We start from the raw sequence: 25031 nt of genomic DNA, 5'->3' as shown, positions 1-25031 counted from the left end.
CTCCAGACCCGTCGCCATCTTAGAATCTTAGTTAAAAAATATTTCCTGTATTGTCAAAGCTGGTAAGAACATCTTCAACATTCAAGGATCCACTATTATGCCTTAAGGAGATACTGTATTCAGGATAGAAGACACTTGCATATTGAACCCACGTACCAACCTCCTCTTCACTTTCCCTTTTTTTGGCTTCTGTTACTGAGAACAGATTAAACGAGTCAAATCTTCTTACAGATACATGTCGCAGACAATCATCCAGGCATTTGTGCTTCAGAACTTCTTCCCTGCCAGGACCTGTGACGCCCGGCCTCTCTCCCACGGCACTAGCGTGCACCTTTCTCATGTCTTTAACATTTCTTCGTAAACTGTTACTTAGCATAATTGCTAATATACCATTATATTAATGTTCCATAAATCATGTATAACTGTTTCTCTATTGATGGGGGTTCATAACTGTACTCATGACCATTATGATAGATTCTTAGATAGAATTATTATATCAAAAGGAATGAACATTTTGGTGTTTATATATAAGATAGTCTATTGGTTTCAGTATTTCTGGTGCCAATTTGCACTCCACCAACAAAATATCAAACTGTCTCACCATACTCTCCCTTTGATAAAATATGTAAAAAAAAAAAAAATTATTTTGATAAGTAAAAATGAACATATTTTAACTCTGATTTGATTACTAGTAAGGTTGAAATTCCTTTTGTATATTTATTCGCCTTTTTTACTTTCTTCTCAGAGTAATCACTTTATGTTTTTGACTTTTTTTTTATTAGGGAGAGATGAGAGAATGTGCATTTGATTTTAGAATATTTGGTTCAATGATAGAGTGCTCCCTAGGAGTGTATGGTTTAATAAATAATAATAACCCGTCTGTTGTCAGCAGTAGCATAAGGAACTGAAATCAGAAGAAAGATCTGTTCAACTTAGCACAGTTAATTTAATGTAGCTATATTTATATAAATTGCTTGTGTTAGCTCAGCTTTGCTACCTTTATATTTTTCAGGGCTCTAGATCCAGAAACAGGTTTTTATTTTTAGCCAAAAAAAAACAGAAAAAAAACTAAGGTTTGTAATTCTTGGGATTTATGGTAGTAGACTGTGTGCACTTTTCTTTTCTTTTTGGACTCGTTAAGTTTTACACTATTTCATATATATAGGTAATGGTAGTTTCAGAGCTGCCTCATTTTTGTTCTACTCTAAAAAGCAGAAAGCTTTACAAAAGAATGACCACATTAAAGATGCTTGGTCACTTGACCAAAAGCATTCTAATACTTGCACTTGTCCTTTCTATTGGTACAGTGCTGCGATTAATCTTAGGAGAGAAAGCTTTTCCCCATGCTATGACTAAGTTGCCCTTTATCAGCCAAAAGAAACTGCAGTTTGAATGTTTCTTCTTTTTGACAGTATTTTAATTACCTGTACACCTACAAGATGCCTGGGGATATCAAGAACTGGGTGGATGCTCACATGAACTGTGAAGACATTGCCATGAATTTCCTGGTGGCTAACATCACAGGGAAAGCTGTCATCAAGGTAGGAGGCTCTGCCACTCACTTGTGTTGTGATCTTGGGCAAGTAAATCTGTATTCTCTGAGCTTAAGAATTTCTTGCTATTATAAATGAAGTGTTGGACTAGATGAACTTTGAGCTCCCCTTTTAAAAGTTTAAGATTCAATGATTGATGCTATCACATTTGAAAATTGAAGCTAGGTTTTGATGATTTAAACATGTTTTATTTTTTCATACAGTTTCTTTAGTTACAGTTTTTAACTTTCAGTATCAGAGATAAAGGCTGTGATGATCAATTGATAAATCATATTCTAAGAAAATATTTAATTTTATTCTCAAAGCTGATTTGCAATCTAGTTCTGTTAGTAAGGATACAATTTTCATCTTTCTTAGGATAGCCAATTTTTTCGTAGATGGTGAGAAGATAGTATGACTTGTATAATTATGTAACTGTAATTGCCCTAAACATTGTTTTTAAATATCGATTACAAGTTTTTAATAATATCTTTCCCGTGACATGTTAAAAGCTGAGAATACATAAAGATCCTATGAGAGGTTTTCTATCTGTAAAAGATAGCATTAATAAAAATCATTCAGACTAGAAATCCTCATTTTATGTGGGAACAGGGAAAATACAGGGAGCAGTGTCCCAGCTGGTATGGGAAAAGGAGGGAGGATTTAACCACCTTTTTTTTTCTGAACAATGAGCCGGAGCCATTGAAACCCACCTGGCATTGCCCATTGGATATAATTTGTATTGCTCTAGTCCAGAGTTTACAAACTTTCTCAATTCACAGCATCTTAATGTCTCTGTAATTTTCTCACAAAGCCCCTAGGCCAAAAGAAATACCTATTAGAAATTTCAGGGCCAGCCCGGTGGCGCACTTGGTAGAGTGCGGTGCTTGGCAGCGCAGCAGCGCTCCCGCTGAGGGTTCGGATCCCATATAGAGACCGGTCCACTCACTGGTTGAGCGCGGTATGGGCGTGACACTGAGGGTTGCGATCCCGTTGCCGGTCCCCGGTCCGGTACGGGGGCAACACTGAGGGTTGCGATCCGTTGCCGGACATGGAAAAAGACAAAAGACAAAAAAAAAAAAAAAAGATACCTATTTATTCTTGAAATTTAGACTTTGCTCAAATCATATCCCTAGATATGTAGAGATAGCGTACTTCTTTATATGGGTAGAATCATCTTGACTTTTTCCTTCTAGATTAGAATTCCATGTGTGAAAATGGGCAATGCCAGTTCCCTAAGGAATCCTGCCTTTCCCCGCAGAATATTAGAAGGGATTATACTGGAAGCATGATATGGCATTCCTCACTGATTCCTCATGTTATTCATTGATGAGAGAAACCAGATTAAATGAAAGTGCCTATGGAAAGTGGAAAAATCACTATCTGTGCTCGATAAACTTGCCCCAACCCCCACCCTATCCCCCAGCTCTCTAAATAATTCAGTGAATAGCTGACTACAAGAAAAATTAAAGAATGTAAATTGTGAGGGGTGTTTTTAAAGGACCCCCCATCCCCAAATTTGCTTTTCAGCATGCTTCAGCGTGTTTCTAGATGTGGCTACTTACTCTGGACAGTAATTCCTAGTGTCTCTGCGCTTCTTAGCCTTACCTTTGGTATCTAGCTTTCTGTCTCTCCCATCCCTTCACTGTTTATTTTCCCTAGGTTAGGATAGCAGCCTCCCCTGAGTTTGCTAGAAAGATCACTAGAAGTTTAAGGTTGTGGAGGGGGAGGTTAGGAAAAGGATTCAGAGAGTGAAGGACCATTGGATTTTTTTCTTGACTCAAGGGAAATTGCAAAACAACCTGGCATCTTCAAGAGCATGGTGCTTTCCTAGCATCTGCCATCAGCTGGAAGAAGGAGAAAGAGTGCCTGTTGGAACTAAGGTTACGGTGAAAGTTATGGGAAGCCGTATTTCATCGCCCTTATGGCTGCAAGAACAAATGGTGTTTATACAAGGACCTTGGCAGTGAGAAAACAGTCATTAAACAGGAATTAAAGAGCTTGTCATCACCACTTCTTTCCAGTTACAGAAGGCAAAAGCCCTCCAAGCCTTTTTTATTGGGCCCTTGTGAATTCTGCTGTTGGCTGAGCCAGACAGAATTGAATGGAGGAATGGTGAGGTGTGTGTGTGCATGTGTGTGTGTTCATGCGCACGTGTAGGGAGAGCAAACATCTCAGCTTACAGCACGGAAGCATGCAGAGTGGCGTCACAAGCATGATTTTATTGTCCTTGGCACTGACATCCAGGTATGTTTTTGTGCTCCTCTGGCAGGTTACTCCACGGAAGAAATTCAAGTGTCCTGAGTGCACAGCCATTGATGGGCTTTCACTAGACCAGACACACATGGTGGAGAGGTGAGTGAGCCTCCAACCAAAAGTCCGCCCTGGCTTCTGATCCCCATTTCCTGCCTTGGGCCTGTTTATGGGACTTTATTGGAGATGTAAGGACAGCAGCTGGTAGCCATAGTCACCTCCTTTTGTACTGTGGGAATTGGCTTAGTTCAAGCCCAGGTCACCCAAAGAATTAATGTGGAATGCTACTCACTCAATTTGTGATGGCTGGAAGGGTCTTAAAAATATAGCTGGCCTTAAGCTCCAGAAGCCTGATTCTCCACGTGGACTAAGCAGTTAACCATCTACACTCATCTGAGTGGAAGCTAGTTAATTCCAAGGAAATACTGGATTGTTTTTCAGGGTAATATCTCCATGTTATAGTAAAAGTTTGATTAGAAAGAATTAAACCAAACCCACCAGGGACAAATTACCTTTGCTGACACTACTAAAACAACTGCCAAGAACAGGATTGAAAGCAAAGCTCTTTACATCACGGGGGGAGAGGGGCAGGGCTACTCTGAAGTTCCCCCTTTATTTCGAGCCAGTCGAATACTCAACAGGCACACCTTTGGGTAGAAGGTAACTCTAGGCCTTGTAGGTGAGTATAAAAGGAATGGGAGATGTGTGTCTTCCCTTCAGGCTGTTATAATCTGGTACTAGACCTAATGGTTCTCACTTATACCCCAGAAGTCCCTAAGCTTCAATGTGTCTAAATCAAATCTAATTCTTTCAAAAGGCAGCTTCTTACACGCAACAGCACACTCTGATATCCCAGTAGCATTATTGTCAAGGGACAAAAATGCACTCAGAGAATGTTACAGTAGCCTTTTAGAATGAGGTATTTAGTTGGAGTTTCCACAGATCACATATGTATCTGCTTGCAGAATTCGGTTCTGAAACCTATCAGCCATGTTGAAATCCTTCAAGCCTGGAGGATTTTTTGTACAGAAAGTTTTTTCACTTGGTCTCAATTCTATAAAGCTTTACTCCTTCTTACTCTTTAAATAATCTCTCTACCTCTTTTGTATATAAATATCTTACCCAAATGACATGACTTTTACCAACTGTTGATGTGAAATAATATATTACTGTGAATTTGAAAATATCTGTCACTGATAATCGTAAGTATTACATAGTTAAGGGCAGTGACATTAATCGTCATAGCTCATTTGGAAGACACCCCAACAGCAGTTCTATTGGAGTACATGAAATTGTTATTTAAACTACTCTATTCTCTGTGTTTGGGGAGAATTCCTAGCATTAAGCTAAGTGGTTATTGATTGGGCTGAGTTAAAATGGTGGGGATATCTGGTCCAGGAAAGGAAATGTAGGGAGAAAAGTTGACCTGACAATTAAGATTTTTTTCAGTGTTTAATAACTATTAATAATATTTTGTTAATCTTAATTATTATTTGTTAATAATTATTAATTATTAATAATATAATAAAACTTATCAATCACTGAACAGAATACCTAAGGGAGATATGGAGGCTTCCTCTTTGGAAGAGACTTTTGAAAATAAAATAGACAACTGCCTAAATGTTAGTAAGAGAGAGAACACTTGGCGGGAACCTTCAAAAATTACTAGGACCTCAACCAGTGAAACTGGGCAAGAAGAGAAGATACTAGGCAGGGGTAACTGGATGGTCAAAGGTGCCTGATCAGCAAGTTAAAGGTTTATTTGGCAAGCAGTAAGAAGTTCAATTTGGCCACAGCATGGAATTCTAGCCTGTTAATGCCAGACTACAAAGGACTTTCAATCCCCAATTAAGGAGCTTGAATTTTTTCCTTCAGGCTCTGGTACGCCATAAAGGGTTTTTGAACTGAGACTAACTTGACCAAAGTATTGCTTTGAGATTAATTTGGAAGTAGTGCACAGGATGAGATGAAGGGTGAAGAGATTAGAGAAGGAAAGTCGGTTAGATGCCTTGAAATAAGCTGAGTGTGGAAAGGAAGGAACAAATTAAATTGCAAGAAGTTTTTTTCCAAAGGAAGATGTGCCAGAACTTGGTTTCTAACTAGATAGACATGGGAGGTTCTGGGAAAGGAGTCGACAGAGATAATTTTGAGGCAAGAGGAACGGTAGTACCTTTAACAGCGTGAATAATATAGTTAGGAGGAGGTGTTGATTAGTGGAGGGGTTGGGGTGGATGGTTGTACCTTTAACAGTGTAACTAGTGAGGGCAGGAAGAGATTTTAATGATGGGTAACAGTGGAGAAGGTAGGTAATTTGGGGGTCTTACCTGATATATGCATATGTATATATGAAGCAGTCTGTTGGAAATGTAAAACTAGAACTTTAGGAGGAATTTTAAAATATAGGTATTTGGAAGTCATGTGCCCAGAGACGGCAGTTGACCAAAGAAAAGTCAAGGGCAGAATCAAGAAATTCTGACATTTAGGAGACAGAGTAACCGAAAACAGAGAAGCAACCACTGGAGAGGCCAGGAGAGAACCAGGATATACGGTGCTTAGAAGCAGGGAACACGCAGACCGGGGAAAGGTCTTTGAATTAAATGATTATTGGTAACCTGAAAAAAAAATAATGTCATGCAAGGGTACTTCAGAAAGTTCATGGAAAAATAGAATTGAAAGATAACACGAATTTTTCTATGAACTCTTTGAAGTACCCTTGTACAGTGATGAAGCCAAAGGGCTATATAGAGTATGAGTCAGTGGTGAGGAAGGAGAGTTAGTGGATGTAAACTGCCCTTTTGAGAAATTTAATAGAAAGTAGAAGGAAATACGTCTATAAGTGAATTAGCAACTGGGAGCAAAACTATTTGTATTAAAGATTGAGTCACTAAATTATTAAATGAGGGACATAAATTGGGAGGAGGAAGACATGACTTAAGCCATCTTGGGTCGACCAAGAGAATTGTTTGTTTGTTTTATTTTTTAATAGTTTCCTTTGCAGGCTACACATTTTACGCAAAACAGTGAAAGCAGGTAACTGCTTGACCTTGTGTTGGATTTTGTGGTTCAATAAGCTTATTTTTTCACATGTTGGGGGTCTGGGATCAGAAATCACAGTTGTGTAGGAGAGGAGCTGTTATTACCCAGCATCCATTTCCAGCATCTGCTATTAGTTCTTTAAGAACCAGAAAAATTTGTAGCTGTTCATTTTGACCAGCATCTTTACCAAGGTCAGGGCAGACAGCATTGATTTAGGAAAAAGAACATAGCATTTTGATTCATGCCAATCTTTGTTCAAATTATGAGTTTGCCACTTATTAGCTGTCTGACCTAAGGAAATTGACTTACCTTATCTGAACTTTAATCTTTTTTCATCTCTTAAAATGGGGATATTAACATCTATCAATTTACAATGTTCATTCATAGGTTCAACAAAATATTTGAGTGTCTTTGTACTCAACACTGTGTTATGCGCTGGGGATGAATGAAGTAGTAATACATGCAAGCCTGTGGCACAGTGCCTGGCAATGTTAGCTTCCTCCCCAATTTCCCCAGCATTAGTCCCAAAGGCTCCTGGTTACTGCGGCAATGGTATGTGTTTGAAAGGAAAATAGAAAACCATTCGTCCTTTCTTCCCCAGACACTTCTGTCACTTCAGAGATAGCCCCTGACAGTTTGAAGTGTGTTTATACTTGGTTGGAAAACCAGTGCAGGAGGACAGTTACTGCCAGCGTAGCTGGACCCTGATGGAACAACTCAGGTGGGCCTTCAGCAAGCAGCCAAGCACATTATCCACCTGAACCTGTTCCACATCCCAGATCCTCTGTGTGAAAAGCAAGTAAGAAACATTGTCATTACCTGGCAGGAGACTTAAGGACCTTTCCCATTCACAGTGGGCCAGCTGCTTCTCTGCTTTTCCTGTACAGGTCTGTGTGAAAGAGAAAGCAGCACACGCTGGACCTGGGTTAGCCAGGGGTAGCTGTCAGCAAGTCAAGCTGGCCTGAGTCCCAGTGGCTTCTTGCCTGGGGTCCATGCCCTGTTGGCAAATCCAATTATAGGAGATATTGTCCTCAATACTCTCCACGGGGTCGTGTAGCCACTATCCCCTGCCAAGAACCAGTATTCTTCTTTAATATGTACTTGCTGGTTAGTACCTGTGCTGGGCATGGCCAGGCTTCCCTGGCCAGGGTTCATGTGTGTACTAACTGGAAACTAGACAAATCTGTGCATGTTTACAGGCAGAACAACTGTCTAAAAGTAAAACCTTGGAGAGATTTGACTTTGCCACTGCTTTGGCCCCATAATTTGAAGAGACGGAAGCTGTTGTCCAATGCTTGCTCCATGCAATTTTGTTAAAATGTCAGTCTTTTCCCATCTCCCCTTAATTTGGAACCTAGGACCACCACTTCCTGATTCTCAAAAAACTGCCAGCAAGAGGGAATCAGTTACTAATGAGATCTGGAAGAGTGCAATGAAGAAACAGCAAAGTTTCTATCGCCAGTGCAAGCCTGGCTTTGAAGCCCAGTCCCACCACTTTCTGGCTTTGGGTCCTTGGGCAAGTTACTTAACCTCTCTGAACACTAATTTCTTAATCCATAACATGAGGCTACTATAAATCCAACCCTTGGGCAAGGGGATGGGGATGGGGAGGAATACTTTAAGGAATCAGTAAGATATATGTGTAAATTATCTGGCACATAGTAGGTGCTCAACAGTTGTTAATTTCCAGCACCTTCCATTGGACCCTAGAATTATGTTAATATGTAAATTTTATGTCTCATAATTAAGACTTTACCCTCAGGAGACAGAATGCCTGGGTTTTGCTCTGGGTCCTAGAGATTTGACCTTTGGACCTGCTGCTTAGTTGGTCTGTGTCTCAGTCTTCCCACCGTAAAATGGGAATGATAGTAAGACCTACCCCATAGTGTAGTGTGAGGGTTAAGTAACTTATTCATACATGTAAAGCACTTTTAACACAGCCTGAAACATACAGTAAATAGTAGTTGTTGATTTGTGGTATTGATGGGCACAATGAGATTATTAGCTGAAAGTTCAAAGTGAAATAGTAAATTTTTTTAGAAACATAATGACCAAGAGAAAAGAGTTGATAGTGACAGTCTTCTTTATTAATTGATTTTTATTCAAGCCCAAGTGCTTGAATAAAAACTTTTTGATAAAATAATTTGTAACAAGTCTTTATAGTATCTCTGAGGACAGAGAGATGACTTCTGGTTTGTCTTGAAATTCACCTCCTACTCGGGAAATTGTGGAGTATACTAACATTTATAAAGCAAATGTATTTCACAGAGCCTAGTTTCCAAAGCCCTGTAGTTTCAGGTTTAATCTAACTTTTTAGAAATGGTTCTGCCTCTGATTAATTTGTTCCTACTGTAGCTCTCTCAGGTACCACAGGCCTGACTGAGCAGGGAGAGTACTGACCTCTATCTTGAGATCCCCTTGACTCCAAAAGCTCTCTTCCCAGCTCGGCTTGTTTCCCCTCTGGTCTAGTGCCACTGCGTCCTCCTTGCCAGTTGACATGCTCAGTTGGCCCGATTGACCAGCCCTGTTCCTGACCTCTAGGAGGCTGCACACCAGGCTCTGGAGGTGGGGCAGAGGTGAGGGCTTTGGCCTCTCTGTCCTCCAGCAGCGCCCTGCTGCTGTGTCACTCAGCTGATTGTTGCTGCTTGTAGCATGGGAGCAACTAACATTATAAAAGTTGTGAAAACAGTCCCATGTGAACCTCAGCTCTCACAGAACAGCTCGTGCATGCCGACTGTCATTCCTAGGGATTGTTACTTGCAGGCCCTCCATAAGTGTTGGTTGAATGAATGAAGTGCTTATTGCTTGAAATTTCGGTTCTCTGCCCCATCATCTTCCTTTGCCTTCCATTGCTTCATGGGAGGCTCTCCCCTCTGCCTTTTCAGTTTCAGTAAGCTGGAGCTCAGATCCAAGTGGCTTTTTCCTTTTCATCCTTTGCCTGCTCTTTAGCTGGCAGAGATGGGGTTAAGAATTGTTGGCAGCTAATCCACCTTGGTTTGAGGCTTGCTTGTACTGAGCTGGAAGAATGACTGGAATTTAAGGGGGAAGGGAAAAGATATTCTGACCTCTGCAGGCCCCTGGCCTCCAAACAGCATCCCCTGTTCACTTTCTCCTGTTGAACTCATAGTCAAAGTGCCCCAGGTCACCTCTTTTCTCCACACCTTCAACCTTTTTCTGAACCTGGGAGTGGGCAGAGGATACTTGAGTTCCTTTTGTTGACACTGAACATTATGTAGGTATGTCATCTCTCAGCCTCTTAAACGTTTTCTCTTTTCTCCCTGCTCCCCTCCCCCTCATCCTGCTCAACTCCCCTCCCTCCCAAATCCTGCAGATCTGAGTGCATCAACAAGTTTGCTTCAGTCTTTGGGACCATGCCTCTCAAGGTGGTGGAACATCGAGCTGACCCTGTCCTGTATAAAGACGACTTTCCTGAGAAACTGAAGAGCTTCCCTAACATCGGCAGCTTATGAAACATGTCATTGGTGGAGGTCTGAATATGAGGCTTGGATAGAAGAAGAGAATGAGGCCTCCTTTCCCAGCACTCTTCTCTCAGGGTAGGGGGGGTTTAGGCTGGATCTTGGCATATACCCAACCAACCCACTTCCTCAAGAACAGGAACCTGGAAAGAATACCTAAACACGTTGAGCTGTACAGCCTCTGTTCTTGTGTTTCTTATGACCTCCGATAGGTTCTTTTGAAAATGCCAAATGGAAGCCTTTGTGGCATGCTCCAGATTTAAATCCATCTCAGGCTCCCTTCGTTTTCAGTTCCAATATAACAATCTGGAAGGAAACTTCACTGACTGAGACTGCTGGAGGAAGAGAAACCTGTCAGCCTGTTTTAGGTTCAGGGAGTCGTGTAAAAGGTCCGTGTACCTCACTTTTAGTTATTTCACATCAGTGAGTTCTTTGGAGGAACAGCCAAGCCCAGAATTTGGTGCAAAACCCAAACAGCGTAGTGGGATTTAATATAAACCTTGGGACCTGGGGTGCTGGGTTCATACAGAGGAAGAGCGGAGCACCGACTGCTGGGTCAGGATTCCGTCAGTTCATGAACTAGTCCTCTTTGGTTGGCTTTTTGATATGATTAAAATTATTTTTTATTCCTTTTCCTACTGTGTCTTCAACACTGATTCTTGATAGTTCAGGGAACCATCTTTCTTCTGTTGTGTATTGAACTCCATCTTCTGGCCTAATGACAGTCATCTGCCCTTGTCTGCGAGAACACATAGCCCGGAGGAATATCTGGTCCCATGTGCATCAAGCGTAAGAAGGTCCCAGATCATAAACATTCTAAGAGCAGATAATTCTAAAAACCTCTGAAAGAACCCATTTTCTTCCTGAATCAATGTTCTATAGGTATTCTCAGGGAAAAACAGAAGGCCTCTAATAGCCATATGCTGAGTTGCTATAGCTGGTACTACGTTGTAAAAGTTGAGGGAGTTGTGACCCCCCACCCCAAGGGGATGCTGAAATTTCCCTCATTCTTTTGGTATAAACTTAACATTAGCCAGGGAGGTTCTGGCTAACGTTAAATGCTGCTATAACAACTGCTTTGCAACAGTTGCTGGTATATTTAAATCATTAAATTTCAGCATTTAGTAATACTGCACGTGTGTGAATTATACCTCTTTAAGCCCAGTTGATGAACAAATCTACTCTGGCAAATGTTAAATGTTATGGATTCGAAACAGATTTATCTGGCTCTAATATTAAGATTAGCCACAGTTGGGGCTTTAGCCATAACATATGTCCCCAGAACACAAAATATAAAACAATTTGCTTAGAATATGGATATAATTACTGAAAACTAGTTGTATGCCAGTCAGAGTCACTCATACACCACCCATTGTTCTGTTGAAAGACATGAAGGTGAGCAGTTATTATGCTTTAGTTATAACAAGAGTCACTTCAATGTGTTCCCACATACTTTGAGAGGTCAAAGAAAAATTTCAGAAGTAGCAAAATTGAAAGTGGAGATCACAAGAGTTTCATCTTCTTTCATATTAAGGAGTGATAGAATCATGGACTGTTATTGCTGGAAGGACAAGAGATCAACTCGTCCAGTTCATTCATTTTGCAGATAGACGCTGGAGCTGTGATATGTTCAGTGTATTACAGCTGCAAACACAGGTGCTTAGTAAATACTTTTGATTTGGATAATATGTTCTAGTTAGTAGGAGATATGGGAAGGCATTTTGGTCTCATTTCAGAATATTGGGGATGGTATGATAGAAAGCAAGAGAAAGGGATTTCTGTTGTCACCCTGATACCAGAAGCTGACAAAAACAGTGAGTACCTCTAACCTTTCTAGGGGTTCTCTAGCTTGTTTTCCAAGCTGTGGGGCAGGTATGGGGGAGGGCCTCATGCTTGAATCCCTGCTAGAAGCCAAGAACTGAGCCAGCACTTTGCATGCGTTATGTTGCCCTCAGCCCAGATTCAGGTCCTTCTGCCCTTCTGCTCAGCACTGAGCACACCACTTTAGTGGCTGGTCTCTAATCCAGGTCTCCTTCTCCAAAGGTAAATTGCTTTTCTTTTTTTAAACCTTGTTAGTCCTTTGATTTTGGAAGAAGAACTTTTTAATCTGAGATCATTAGGAGCTCCAGGAAGCTGTGTGACTTTATCACCTTCTTAAGAGTCATTGGGCTTTAAGGACATTAAAATTCCACTTAAAGTACCTCACTCCTCCCAGAAATATTGGGGGTTAGATCTTACAACACAGCACAAAACAGCGTATATTATAGGAGGAGTATTATAGCCTATGTGCTTGAGACACGCCTCAAAGGGTCTACCCTATGAACAGACAGGTGGAACAGGCACAGTAGAAATTCAGGACAGGAATATAGCAAGTGATCATGACTCTTGGATTCAGAGGAGCTAAGGACTTCACATCCTTGTTAATGAACTTCTTAGCTGCTAACCAGCAAGCCCCACCCATACACTTGGGTCAGGATCATCTACCCTTGGGATGCCACAGAGCCTCGTTCCAAAAGTGAAACAATAATGCTAAATAAGATGTCATGTGCTGGCCTACAGCAGACAACAGCTGGTTTTAGATTAAGAAATCTTTTTAAAGAAATTGCATCCTACTGGCCTATGGAGAAGATAAACTGGCTCTGGCCCAAGTGTGTGCCCTGAGCCATTGCCTGTACCCCCAGGGACCTCACTTGAAGGGGCCCACTTGGAATGCCGGGGTTGGAAATACTTTTTTTTACTAATAAACATTAGATAGTTGTTAATATTTTTATCTCATGTATTTTACCAAGCCTCATACATGCTTAAGCAAAAACCTCCATTTTGGGGAAAATTAAAGCAACTTTTGTTTTCAAAATCTCTGGCTCTTTCCTGCCAGTGATGTTCTGTTGTCTCCTCTCCTTAGTGTCATCAAATTCAAAACTCTGACTTCTCTGGCTTCTCTGCTGAAGCCTCATATACTTCCAACTGTGCTTTGAACTTGTGGTTTTTAGGTGCCAGTTTCTCTGCTGGCTTGGGAAAAAAGTGGCCATCATACTGGTCTGTGCTGACCAGGACTGGGAGCACAGACAAGCTCCCTCTTTGCTGTCATTGGCCAAAGAAGTTTCTGATCGCCATGTGATTCCAGCTTCTTCCTCAGAAGAACCAAGCCAGCAAGGAGGCTAGAGTATCCTTATCCCTGAAATATAGCAGGTTTCTAACCACAGGTTATAAAGTTATGATTTTGGGTTAAAATCCAAGAACCTTTGATGGTTTTGAGCCAAGGTAGAATCAAGAAGTAGATGAAGCAGAGACCGGGTTTGGGAAGTGGCTGGGTTCTAGTAAGGCTCTTCCTGGAGAAGATCCTGAGGGGATCCCGCTGAGAGGCCAAAAGCTTTTGGGTGTTGGAGGTTCCCTGTCAGCAACCTGTCCTGAGCCTGGTGGGTTTCTTTTGCTTTGGGGACAGTAGCTTCTTTTGGGGTAGGCTGCTTTTTCCATTTCTTGTGGCCCGGGTAGTCTTCTGTCACAGCAAAAGAAGCCACAGCAGGCTCTTCCCCAAGCAGCTCTGACACAAAGAGACAGAGAATGCTCAATTCGCCTCAAACCTCTTCCAGCTGCTTCCTGAGGAGCAGTTCTGGCAGGAGTGCTGACCATGTTGGCAGGCAACTCCCATCCAGGGAGACTTTGGAAGCAATTTCAGCTTTTCACAGCAGGGCCTGGAGGCATATGAAACCTGTGGGGCTTGTCCCTGCCCACCTCACCCCAGAGCTCTGTCCAAGCCCTGGGGCTCCTATCCAGGGCCAGTGGTTGGAACTCACCCATTTTCTGCTTCTGAGTAAAACCAGGGGCAGCATTTGGCCCCATTGTATCACCACGCATGGTTTGAGCATCTGTGAACAGGCTTCTTTTAACTTCTGGCAGAGGAAAGTCAGGCAGGCAGGACCCACTCTAAATATTAAGGTTTTTCCCTCTTTAGGGTGGGAGCTGTGAGTTCATCTGAAGACTGGGTGAGAGCATTCTAAGCTCAACCCACAATCTCTCTTCCACCTCAATTAAAAGAACTCTCTGGGATCCCCAAATTTAGGCCATGTGGCTTCCAGGGTTCCTGGGAGTGTGTGTGGGTCTGTACAGGCAATGCTGTGCCATGGCTTTTTAATGTCAGGCTCACCATTGCTGGCAACAGAGGAAGATGACTAGGGAGAGTTTGGCCCCCTCCCCAGATTTCCACGCATCTGTGTCTGGCACTTTGTCCTCAAATTTCAACCTTTTCGGGGTATAGCTTTTCTTTCTTCTGCTCTCAACTGGTTGGACCCCTGAGTGCATCTCTTCCCACTCCCCCTGAAGAGCACAGAGCTGTCATGCAGAAGACAAGGTGGATATGTCTGCTAGAGGCTTCCTCAGCAATGCACCTTCTTTTCTATAACCTCTCAGGAACTGCACATGGGATGGGAGCTAGCAAAAGAGCAGAGATCAATATGTCTTAACCAAAGCCACCAGACAGCCCTTGCCACCATATAGAGCCTGCCCTTTAGGATATATCTATTTGAGCTCTTGTTTATAGATGCAAATTCATATCATTGGCTACTACACCCAAGGATAAATTCAAGGAACATTTGGTCTTCTGGTGTACACAACTGAAGAGCAACCAACTAGTTACTGATCCAAGTGAGGTAAGAGAATATTTATTCAGTCATTTAGTCATTCCAACTGTTCATTCATTCATCAAAGTTTACTCTTTGCCAGGTAATGTGCTAGACCCAGGAGATATGGAACTGACTGATACACCATCCTGTTCTCAAGGAGCTCCAGTTAGTGGAGTTCTTGAGCTGTTAGGTGGTGTGAGTCCATCAGTGGCCCAGGACTCTACACATATGTGTTTTAGCTCCAACTGTAAATGAAGATTCCATTAAGGCCATCTCCAATGTATGGAAGATTCAAGTTTTTAAAATTCCTTTTCTCATGGCACCTTCTCTTGAGTTTTACCCTGGACATTCCTTGACCTTAGTTTCCTCAACCAGAAATTAGAGGTAGAAAGAGCACGAGTTGGTGAGATGGAATGGTGTATCAGATCTCCTCTTCTCTTAACCGGGATTACCAGACTGTACCTGTTGGTGCTGGCAGCCAGCCCTCTTCTGGGCCCTATTTCTGCTTACCCTGTTGCCAGAGAGCCTGGGGGTCTGGATCCTATCTGGCCCCGTCAGGCTGGATTACCAAATGAGCGGTTCTTTTGCCCCAGTCCCTTTCCTGTGCTATAAATAAGCCCCATGTTTATTTTCTTGTGTTATTGAAATGAGCACTTGTGATTTGGACCTCTTTTGACGAGCCCAGAGAGCGTCCATCCGGTGCCTGGGGAGGGTCCTGCATGGCTGGCTGCTGTCTGAAGCTATTTGGAGTCTTCTCCCTGTGTTTTGGATGAGGCTTAATTTCAATAGAAAGGGCTGTATGCAGCCCTGTATCTGCTGATTTTCAGGTTTCAGCTTTCTGCCAGCCTCACGGCTTGCTTAGAAGTAAAGTTGTGTTTCTCATTAAGGGATAACAGCCACAATTGGGGCAATTAACGAAAATTGTGCATTGGTGGTGGTAGCTCCTATAGGATATCCAGCAGTCTTTCTCTATAGATCCTGAGGGGCTCACCTTTATCTCCTTCCTTCTACCTACCCTGTACCAAATACCCTATCCTTATTTTCTGGATATAGTCCCAATAATTTTCCCCCTAACAGCCTTGTTGTTACTAGTTTGGTTTGATATCTTGACAACTTGGCCAAATGAGGATTCCGTTAACTCCGTCTTCTCGATGCATGGAGGTTTCAAGCATTTTTATTTATTTTTTCTTTCTCTTCTCATTGCACCTCCAGTTGCCAGTTGTACTCTGGCCCTTCTTTGGAAGTTGTAAGGATTAATATCCGTCAATAACAGATTGATACTCCATTTAGTCTCATGTCATCTGTACCATCTCAGTGGAGAGGCTGACCTGGGACAATGTTGGGATAGAAAGGAAACATCTGGCAGCCCAGTGCTGTGTATTATATGCTATAGGAAGTTTGGGAACTAGGAAATGTTCTAAGTGAAGACTTTGTAGGGAGTGATTTTTGGCTCCGTTAGGCTTTGACAACACATCAAAAGTATCCCATAACACTACGAGCAGGACATACCATTTTCTATCAGAACTTGGGCTAAACACCATTATTTACATTTCAGGGCAGATTAGTCTGGTCAGTCACTGAGGAGAGAAATCTTTGTGGACACAATCTGAACCTGAAGTCTATTAATGAAGAGAATTGCATCTAACAAGATTTAGTTCACTTTCAGAGAAAGGACCTGGGGAACGTAAATTTTCATTCATGTGTTTTTAGTCTATTGACTTCTAAAGATTCTTTTTCCTTAAAAAATAAAAAGCCTGATGTAATGGATTCATTCAATTAACAAATATATATTGAGCATTTATTACGTGCCATATACTGTTCTTGGTGTGAAGATGCTGCACTGAACAAAACACCGTGCCTACTTTCATCAAGCTTGCATTTTACCAAGGAAGACAACCCAAACAAGTAAATGAATATAATTTCAAATTATACTTCAATAAATGCTGTGAAGAAAATAAAGCAGAATATTATAGCCGGAAATGACTGGGGCATGAGGGAGGTATTTTAGATATGTTGGTCAGAGGTGACATTTAAACACAGATCTAAATGGTGAGAGGAGTGAACCATGAGGACCCCAGGCGGAGGGAAGAGCTAGCATAAAGGCCCTCAGGCAGGGACAAACTCAGCTTGTTTTAAGAACAGTAAGAACTCCTGTGTGACTGCAGTGTGTTGAGTGGGGAGAGAATGATAGAAGGTAATGTCAGAAAGGCAGGCCAGGGTCAAATTGTGTTAGGACCATGTAAAAGGATTCTAGATGCTTATTGTGAGTGTGATGGGAAGACACTGGAAGGTTTAAAGCAGGGAAGCGACATATCTGAATGGTATTTCAAAAAAGATCATTTCAGCTATTATATGGAGAATAGGCTTGTGGAGAGGAAGAGTGAATGAAAAGAAATCAGTTAGGACACTATTTTAGGGATCCCAAGTAAGAGATGGTGGTGGCTTAGACTACGATGGTAGCAGGGGAAGTGATGAGAAGTTACATTGGGAGTAGAACCTATTGGATTTACTGATGAATTGAATATAGATGTAAACAATAGAGAATTCACAGCTAACTACGTTTTTTGTACTAAGTAACTGAGTTATATCACTAACTAAAATATGGCAGACTGAGCAGGGTGAGGGCAGGGAGATGTTGAGAAGGAAAAATCAAGAGGTCTACTTTAGGCATGTTACATTTAAGGTGTCTTTTGGACATCTAAGGGGTAGTGTCACTTAACAGTTGGATATCTAGAGCTCCGGGGAAAAAGTTAGAATTGGAAATATGGATGTGGTTTAAAACCACAGGACTAGATTACCCAGAGAATCAGGGTAGACAGAGAAAAGGACTGGGGTCTGAGTACTGGGCCCACTTTAACATTTGCAGGTAGAGAAGAAAAGGAAGAACGAGCAAAGGAGTTGCCAGTGAATTAGAAAAAAAACCAGAAAGATGTCTGTAGTATAGATTGTGATAAATTAACAATGCATATCGTAAATACTAGAGCAACCACTAAAAATATATATATATATATATATATATATATATTTTTAGTGGTTGCTCTAGTATTTACGATATGCATTGTTAATTTATCACAATCTATACTACAGACATCTTTCTGGTTTTTTTTCTAATTCACTGGCAACTCCTTTGCTCGTTCTTCCTTTTCTTCTCTACCTGCAAATGTTAAAGTGGGCCCAGTACTCAGACCCCAGTCCTTTTCTCTGTCTACCCTGATGTTGCCCCCGTACCGGACCGGGACCGGCAACGGGATCGCAACCCTCGGTGTTGCTCCCATGCCTCGCTCAGCCAGTGAGCGGGAACCGGTCTGTATGTGGGATCCGAACCCTCGGGCGGGAGCGCCGCCGCGCTTCCCAAGTGGCGCACTATCCAGTGCGCCACCGGGCCGGCCCTAAAAATATTTTTTTAAAGAGGTATAACTAATAAGGCAATACTGGAGATGGAATACCAAAAATACTGGAGATGGAATACTCAACAAAAAGAAGGCAGGAAAGGAAAAAGAGTGGACAAAGAACAAATGGGACAAGTAGAAACAAAAAGCAAAATGGTAGACTTAAATCCAAACGTACCAGTAATTGCATTAAGTGTAAATGACCTAAACACTGTAATTAAAGGGTGGAGATGATTGGGCTGAATTGAACAACAAGAGCAATTATATGCTGTCTATCAGGAAAACACTATAAGGCACAGTTAAGTTAAAAAGGTAAAAGGCTAGAAAAGATGTATTATGTAAACATTAATCATAAGAAAGCGGAAACGATTATATTGCCAGGGACAAAGAGGAACATTTCATAGTGATAAAGGGGCCAATTCATCAAGAAGACAGAACAGGGTAATCCTTAATGTATATTCATTAAATAAAAGTGTTAGAAAATATATAAAGCCAGCACTAACAGCTGAAATAGAAATAGAAAACCCACAATTATATATGGGTGTTTCAACACTCCTCTCAGTAATTATTAGAACAAGTAGATAGAAAAACCAGAAATACATAGGTAAGCTGAGCAATAGTATCAACCACCTTGGCTTAATTGGCATTTATAGAACAATTCATCCACCATAGCTGAATACACATTCTGCTCAAGTGCACATGCAACATTCACCACAAATGTGTTGCACCAAAAGTAAGTCTCAATAATTTCAGAAGAACTGAAAACATAAAAAATATGTTCTCTGACCTCAGTAGAATTAAATCAGAAATTAATAACAAATATCTGGAAAAATCCCCCCAAATTGGAAGTTAAATAACATTTCTAAATAATGCATGGATTAATAAATACACAAAGGAAATTAGAAGTATTTTGAACTGAGTGAAAATTAAAACATTGTAACCAAATGCATAGGATGAAGTACTTAGAGGGAAGGGTGATCTGTGGCTTGAAGTGCTTAAATTAGAAAAGAAAGGTCTAAAATCATTTAAGATTTACCTTAAGAAACTAGAAAAAGAAGAGCAAATTAAGCTCAAAGTAAGTAGAAAAAATAAAGATAAGCAGAAATCAATGAAATAAAAAGTGGAAAAAAAGAGCTAAAGGAAAAAAAGAGCTAAAATGCAAATTACCAGTATCAAAAATCAAAAAGAGGCCATTGGTACAGATTCTAAACATATTAAAAAGGTAGTACCTTGCTATGGTTCAAATGTTTGTGTGCCCCCAAAATTCATATGTTGAAACTTAATCCCCAGTGCAGTAATACTGGGAGGTGGGGCATCTAGGGGATGATTAGGTCATGAGGGCTCTGTCCTCATGAATGGGATTAGTGCCCTTATAAAAAGGGTTTGAGAGAGCTCATTTGTCCCGTCTGCCATCTGAGGACCCATAGAAGGTGCCATCTATGAGGAATGGGCCCTCACCAGACCTTGATTCTGCTGGCACCTTGATCTTGGACTTCTCGGCCTCCAGAACCGTGAACAATAAATTTCTATTGTTTATAAATTACCCAGTCTAACATGTTTTGTTACAGCAGACTGAACAGACTAAGACAGAAATATGAACACCTTTATAGCAATAAATTCTGCAACTTAGGTGAATGGACACAATCCATGAAAGACACATTTACAAAACTGCCTGAAGAAGTAGAAAAATCTGAATAGCCCTGTATCTGTTAAAGAAATCTGTAATTTGAAATGTCCTGCAAAGAAATATCCAAGTCCACATAGTTTTACTGGTGAATTCTATCAAAGAAGGAAGAAATAATAGCAATCTTACTTGAATTCTTTTCAGAAAATAGAAGGGGAGAAAGTATGTCCCAGCTCATTTTAAGTGGCCATTATTTCCCTGATACTAAAGCCAAACAAAAACATTATAAGAAAAATACAGACACATAACCCCCATAGACACAAAACCCTTAACAAAATATTAGCAGATGAAATGCAGCCATATACAAGGAGGATGATACAACATGACTAAAGAATATAAAGTTGGTCTAATGTTTGAAAATCAGTATAATTCATAATAGAATAAAAGAATAACCATATGATTGTCTCAATAGATGTTGAAAAAGCATTTAACAAATTCCATACCCATTCATCATTAAAAAAAATAGTAGAAAACATAGAATTCACAGAAATACTTGCACACAAATGTTCATAGTGGCTTTATTAGTAATAGCCCCAAACTGGAAAGAACTTAAACGTTCAACAACAGGTGAGTGGATACACAAATTGTGGCATATCCATGCAATGGAATACAGCTCAGCAATAAAAATGGTAAACTACTGAGAATACAACATGGACTGAATTGTGCCCCACCCCCAAATTCATATATTGAACCCTTAACCCCCAGTGTCACTGTATTTGAAGACAGGGTTAAATGTTATAGAGGTGATAAAGGTTAAGTGAGGTCAAAATTGTGGGTCCTTAATTCCATAGGACTACTGTCCATATGAGAAGAGAAAGAGACACCAGAGCCCTCTCTCTCCACGTGTGTGCGCAGAAGTGCCGTGTGAGGACCCAGAGAGAAGGCAGTCATCTGTAAGCTACAAAGAGAGGCCTCCCTCCCCAGAAACCAGATTTCCCAGTTCCTTGATCATGGACTTCCAGCCACCAGACCTGTGAGAAAATAAGTGTCTGATGTTTAAGCCACCCACTGTGTGGTTTTTGTTATGGCAGTCCAAGCAGACACTGCTCACCACCGGATCCCTCACTACACCCAACCCCCTGCCAGTCCCATAAATAGAATGTCAGGGGTTCCCAGTGCTTCACAGAATGGTGACACACTTTGGGAAGCAGTAGCCTGGCCTCTGGCAACCCTCCCTTAGCCACTTGGATGGAATTCAACCCCTTTTGGCCCTTCCCAACTTCCAATGTGCATGATTCCTCCCATCTGTACAGCTCTTCACTATTTTCAAATATTTTAACTCTTTTAGACTTCATAATCTCCTTGTGAGCTAAGCAGGAAATGGTTATACCCATTTTATGGTGAAAAAAATTGAAAATAAAAGCATTTTAGTGGCTTGCCTGAGGTAACAGCTAGTATGCTGCAAAGTCAGTTCTTACGCCCAGGTCTCCTGTCCCTCACCTCACCACATGGCTTCCTGGCCAGTGCTTTTCCATGCTTTTGTCTGGACAGAGCTTTCTGTCCAAACCTATCTTGGAGAGGAGGTGTGGGCTGCCTTTGTGTTTCATCCTTCTTCAGGCTCTTACCCCTTTCCCTGGTCCTCCCAACACTCACTTACACTCATTTTTTTTTTTCCTTCTCTCCCTGCAGTGCAGCTTGTCCTCATTGTCATAGCAACAGGAAGCCCCTCCCTTTCCTGAAGAGCCCAGAAATGACAGAGGTACATTGTGGGTAGAGGACAGAGAAGGGATGGGGAGGGGGCTTGTGATGCAACCGAAATAGAAATCCCCGGAGGCCTGGCAAGTACAGTGTATCCTCTGCACATCTCGCCACGTCCTGCCCAGGGCTCCAGGGGATCTCATGCAGGCACCAGAGTGGGTTTGTTCCCAACTAGTTAAGGCAACACCTTAACACATGGTGTGCACATGGTTATAAACTGAAGCTCCTTGTGGAAGTTCACTCTTCCTCAAGCCTGTTGGTCTGTGTTGAGCTTTAAAAAGGAAAAAAAAAATCTGTTTGGAATCACAGAATTCTTGGGAAAATTTCAACTCTCACACCCCATTGTCTTCTGGCTCTAGTTCGCATCTTCTCACTGTGAACACATAGACAGTTTGCAGTCAGCTCTATTTTGGGGAACTGACTATTTGTGGAGGGCCTATTGTTCTTCAGCTGCTGAGCATGCAAGTCTGGACCTGTGGAAGGAGAAGTACCACCACCACCTCACTCCTGGCCAAACTGAGGATTCTGCTGTTACACTGACCAACCAGCTCCATGGCGCCCTGTGGTTAGCAACATTTCTTATAGCAAGACCTGGAACAATGGGGCTGAGGATAAGCTGAAGGCAAAGAGCAGTTTCTTTTGGGGTTGGCACCAAGGCAGAAAAGAAGCTATCCACAGATTGCCCCTGCAGCAGGGGTTGAGAGTGGAGGAGTTAGGAGCATGAGGATTGTCCAGGGATGACTGGGAGAAAGTGGGATTTGAGTCCAAGCTAGGTGGAGAAGCTCCCAGCTAAACACTGTTGGCCACAAGACCCCTTGAGCTATCTTGGGGAGCTGGCTTATACTGGCCCAATCCTAGGAACATTAAATTAAAAGGCCAGTCTTCCTGCCGTGGCTCATCATGAACACATGTGAACCCTGGAGGAACAGGGTGGGTGGGGTCCATGGCCAAGCAGAGTCTCTGAGTTCACTCTAGGCTGGTCTCTGGTGGCCCAAGTCAGCTTCTGGCTCTCTCTAAAATGACTCCCTGAGTGTCTTCTGATCCTCCTCCTCCCACCCTGAATAAAACATCATCTCATTCCCACCTTCCCATTCATTCACTCAATTACTCAGTGAACCTATTCTCTGGTGCATCCAGATGGGAACACAGCCCGTCTCCTCTCAGAATCTTTTAGGCACGTGGGGAAGTGAGGCAGATACATGGATAACTTGTACAGTATTACATGTGCTGACATGGCATTGCAAAAAGTTCTATGGAAGCATAGAACGGGCAGCAGTTGACCTTGGGGTAAAAATTGGAGTGGGGGCATGAAGAAAGGGCTTCACAGAGCATGTGATCATTTGGACGAAACCTTACAGAATGACTAGGAGTCTGCCTGGTGGAGCAGAGCCAGGGAGGGGAGAGGGGAGATGCTTTCTAAGCAGAAGAGATAGCAGGTCCAGTGATGTGGATAACGAGAGGTCCCAGATGGTTTGGGGAACAATGAGCTGTGCTGGGCGGCCAGCCAGCCAAGGGCTGAGCCACGGTCAGCAGTCAGAGGAGGCCCTGCTGGCCTTGTCCTTCCCAGAGTCTGCCCAGAGGCCCGGGTCCCAGGGATGGGCTACCCAAGTCACTGGTGATGCCTAAATGGTCCCATCGGCCAGTCTTCTCCTTTAGCTGCAGCACTCATCTGGACTCTGCAGGATTTGGGGGTTGCTCAGCTCCCACAGGAAAAAGCAGGAATGTGAGGTAGAGACGGCATCCCATGGCTTTCCATATGGTTTGCACATGGCTTTTCCCTCTCTCTGCTTCAGTTCCTGCCCTGTGACTTGCTGTGGAGAGCCCAAGTGCCACCCCGACCCTGAGCCCTAACATATGACAGGTATAATTTTTTAAAACAAGTTCCCACTCAGGCCAACTCAAAACCCAGTTGGGTCCACAGTGAATGTAAATTTCCTCCCCCTAGGCATCATATCTGAGATGTGGCTCCAAGAAAGCAAGGTTCAAATAGTTGCAAAGGGAGGATGAAAAGGAGTCTTCTATTAGCCTCCCATCTGGGAGTTGGAGGGGGATGACTCAGGAATAATCATCCTTCTCCATGTCACTTTGTCGCATCAGCTTAGGAACCCATGCACGTATACTGTCCATTAAATCTCTGCTCCCCAAGGCGGAACACTAGGTGAGGACACGGCTTACTTCTATTCTTCAGATGTAAGAACTGAGAGTCAGCTGGTTTGGTCAACAAAAATGACTCCCTCTGTGCACAGGGGTCCCTTGGAGCTACCTGCCTATTCCTTGAGTCACCTCCATGCTGGAAAGCAAGGAAACACCTATTCTGCAGCAGAACCTGGGTTCCTCCCTACTTCAGAGTCTGTCTTCAGAACCTCACTTTAGAAATCATCTGGCCACCCCTCCTGCAAGGAAAGGGGCCACTAAGTAGCAGAGCTGGGACTAGAACCTGCCTCTCCTGGAGGCCTGCCCTGTGCTCTTGGTGCTGAGCAGCCTGGTCCACATGCCCTGGTTCTCCTCCTGCTTCCAGAACAGCCCCTGGAAACAACAGTCTTCGGTGACATCGAGGGGCTGGCAGTGTTGGCTGTGAAGGCGATAAAGTGTAGTCTGTGCTGAGCACACCCAGTGCAGGGGAGGACAGGAGCTGCTGCTGTGACCCTCTCTGTTGCCTGAGAAGTGGGCTGTGATGCCCCTCCCCCAGCTTGCCTGCCATGCAGGCAGGTCCTCTGGGGCAAAGATGGGGGTGGGGCCCTGTGGCCCAGCCCCTCTCAGGCCACGCACCCCCTCTTTGTGCAGGAGCAACAGCAGCCACCTGTTGTTAATCTAGCCCTGGTAATCCATGCTGTACTGTGTCAGCAGTTCAAAAGGGCACTGTTAGTATTTTTTGCCGACTTCAATTAACGTGAGATTTCAGAGGCCCCTCTGATCACATTTCATCTGTCACAAGTCAGGAACAAAACAGACAGATTCCAGTTGAGAGGAGGAAGGAGAAGGAGTTTATTGCAAACAACAACAACCAAACAGACAGTTTAGGCTGTGCCCAGCAAAGGCTGTTCCACCAGGCCCCTAGGCTCCTTCTCGTCACCGTCCCTCCCCTCTCGCAGAAGATGTAAGTGCAATAACTTACTTTAAAAGGCAAGAACGTTTCTTTTAATATTTTGCTATAATGTAGTTACATGGTGGTATAAGGCAGTAAAACTTTATGGAACCGACCTCATTTTTTTTTACATTTTTCTGATTTTTTAATGTATTTTTAATATATATTTTTAATATTCCACCCCAGGCCATTAAGCTAAAGGAAAAGTTGCATTTATACAGGGTTAAAATATCTTACAGTGAGAACAGTAAGTATCGGA

At 42.5% G+C, this 25031-nt stretch overlaps 1 protein-coding gene across 1 annotated transcript in view; it reads left to right on the top strand.

The window, feature by feature from the left end:
* EXT2 (exostosin glycosyltransferase 2) overlaps positions 1–10932 on the top strand; it is a 180644-nt gene extending 169712 nt beyond the window's left edge. The window contains exons 13-15 of the mRNA XM_008580244.1: positions 1413–1541; positions 3805–3887; positions 10153–10932. Coding sequence (XP_008578466.1) covers positions 1413–1541; positions 3805–3887; positions 10153–10291 — 351 coding nt within the window. The 3' untranslated portion in view covers positions 10292–10932. The remainder of the gene's footprint in view (positions 1–1412; positions 1542–3804; positions 3888–10152) is intronic.
* Positions 10933–25031: the final 14099 nt, after the last annotated feature.

This window comes from Galeopterus variegatus, unplaced genomic scaffold (assembly GCF_000696425.1).
Source record: "Galeopterus variegatus unplaced genomic scaffold, G_variegatus-3.0.2 Scaffold2047, whole genome shotgun sequence".
Lineage (NCBI taxonomy): Eukaryota > Metazoa > Chordata > Mammalia > Dermoptera > Cynocephalidae > Galeopterus > Galeopterus variegatus.
This window is presented reverse-complemented; position numbering and strand designations above follow the sequence as displayed.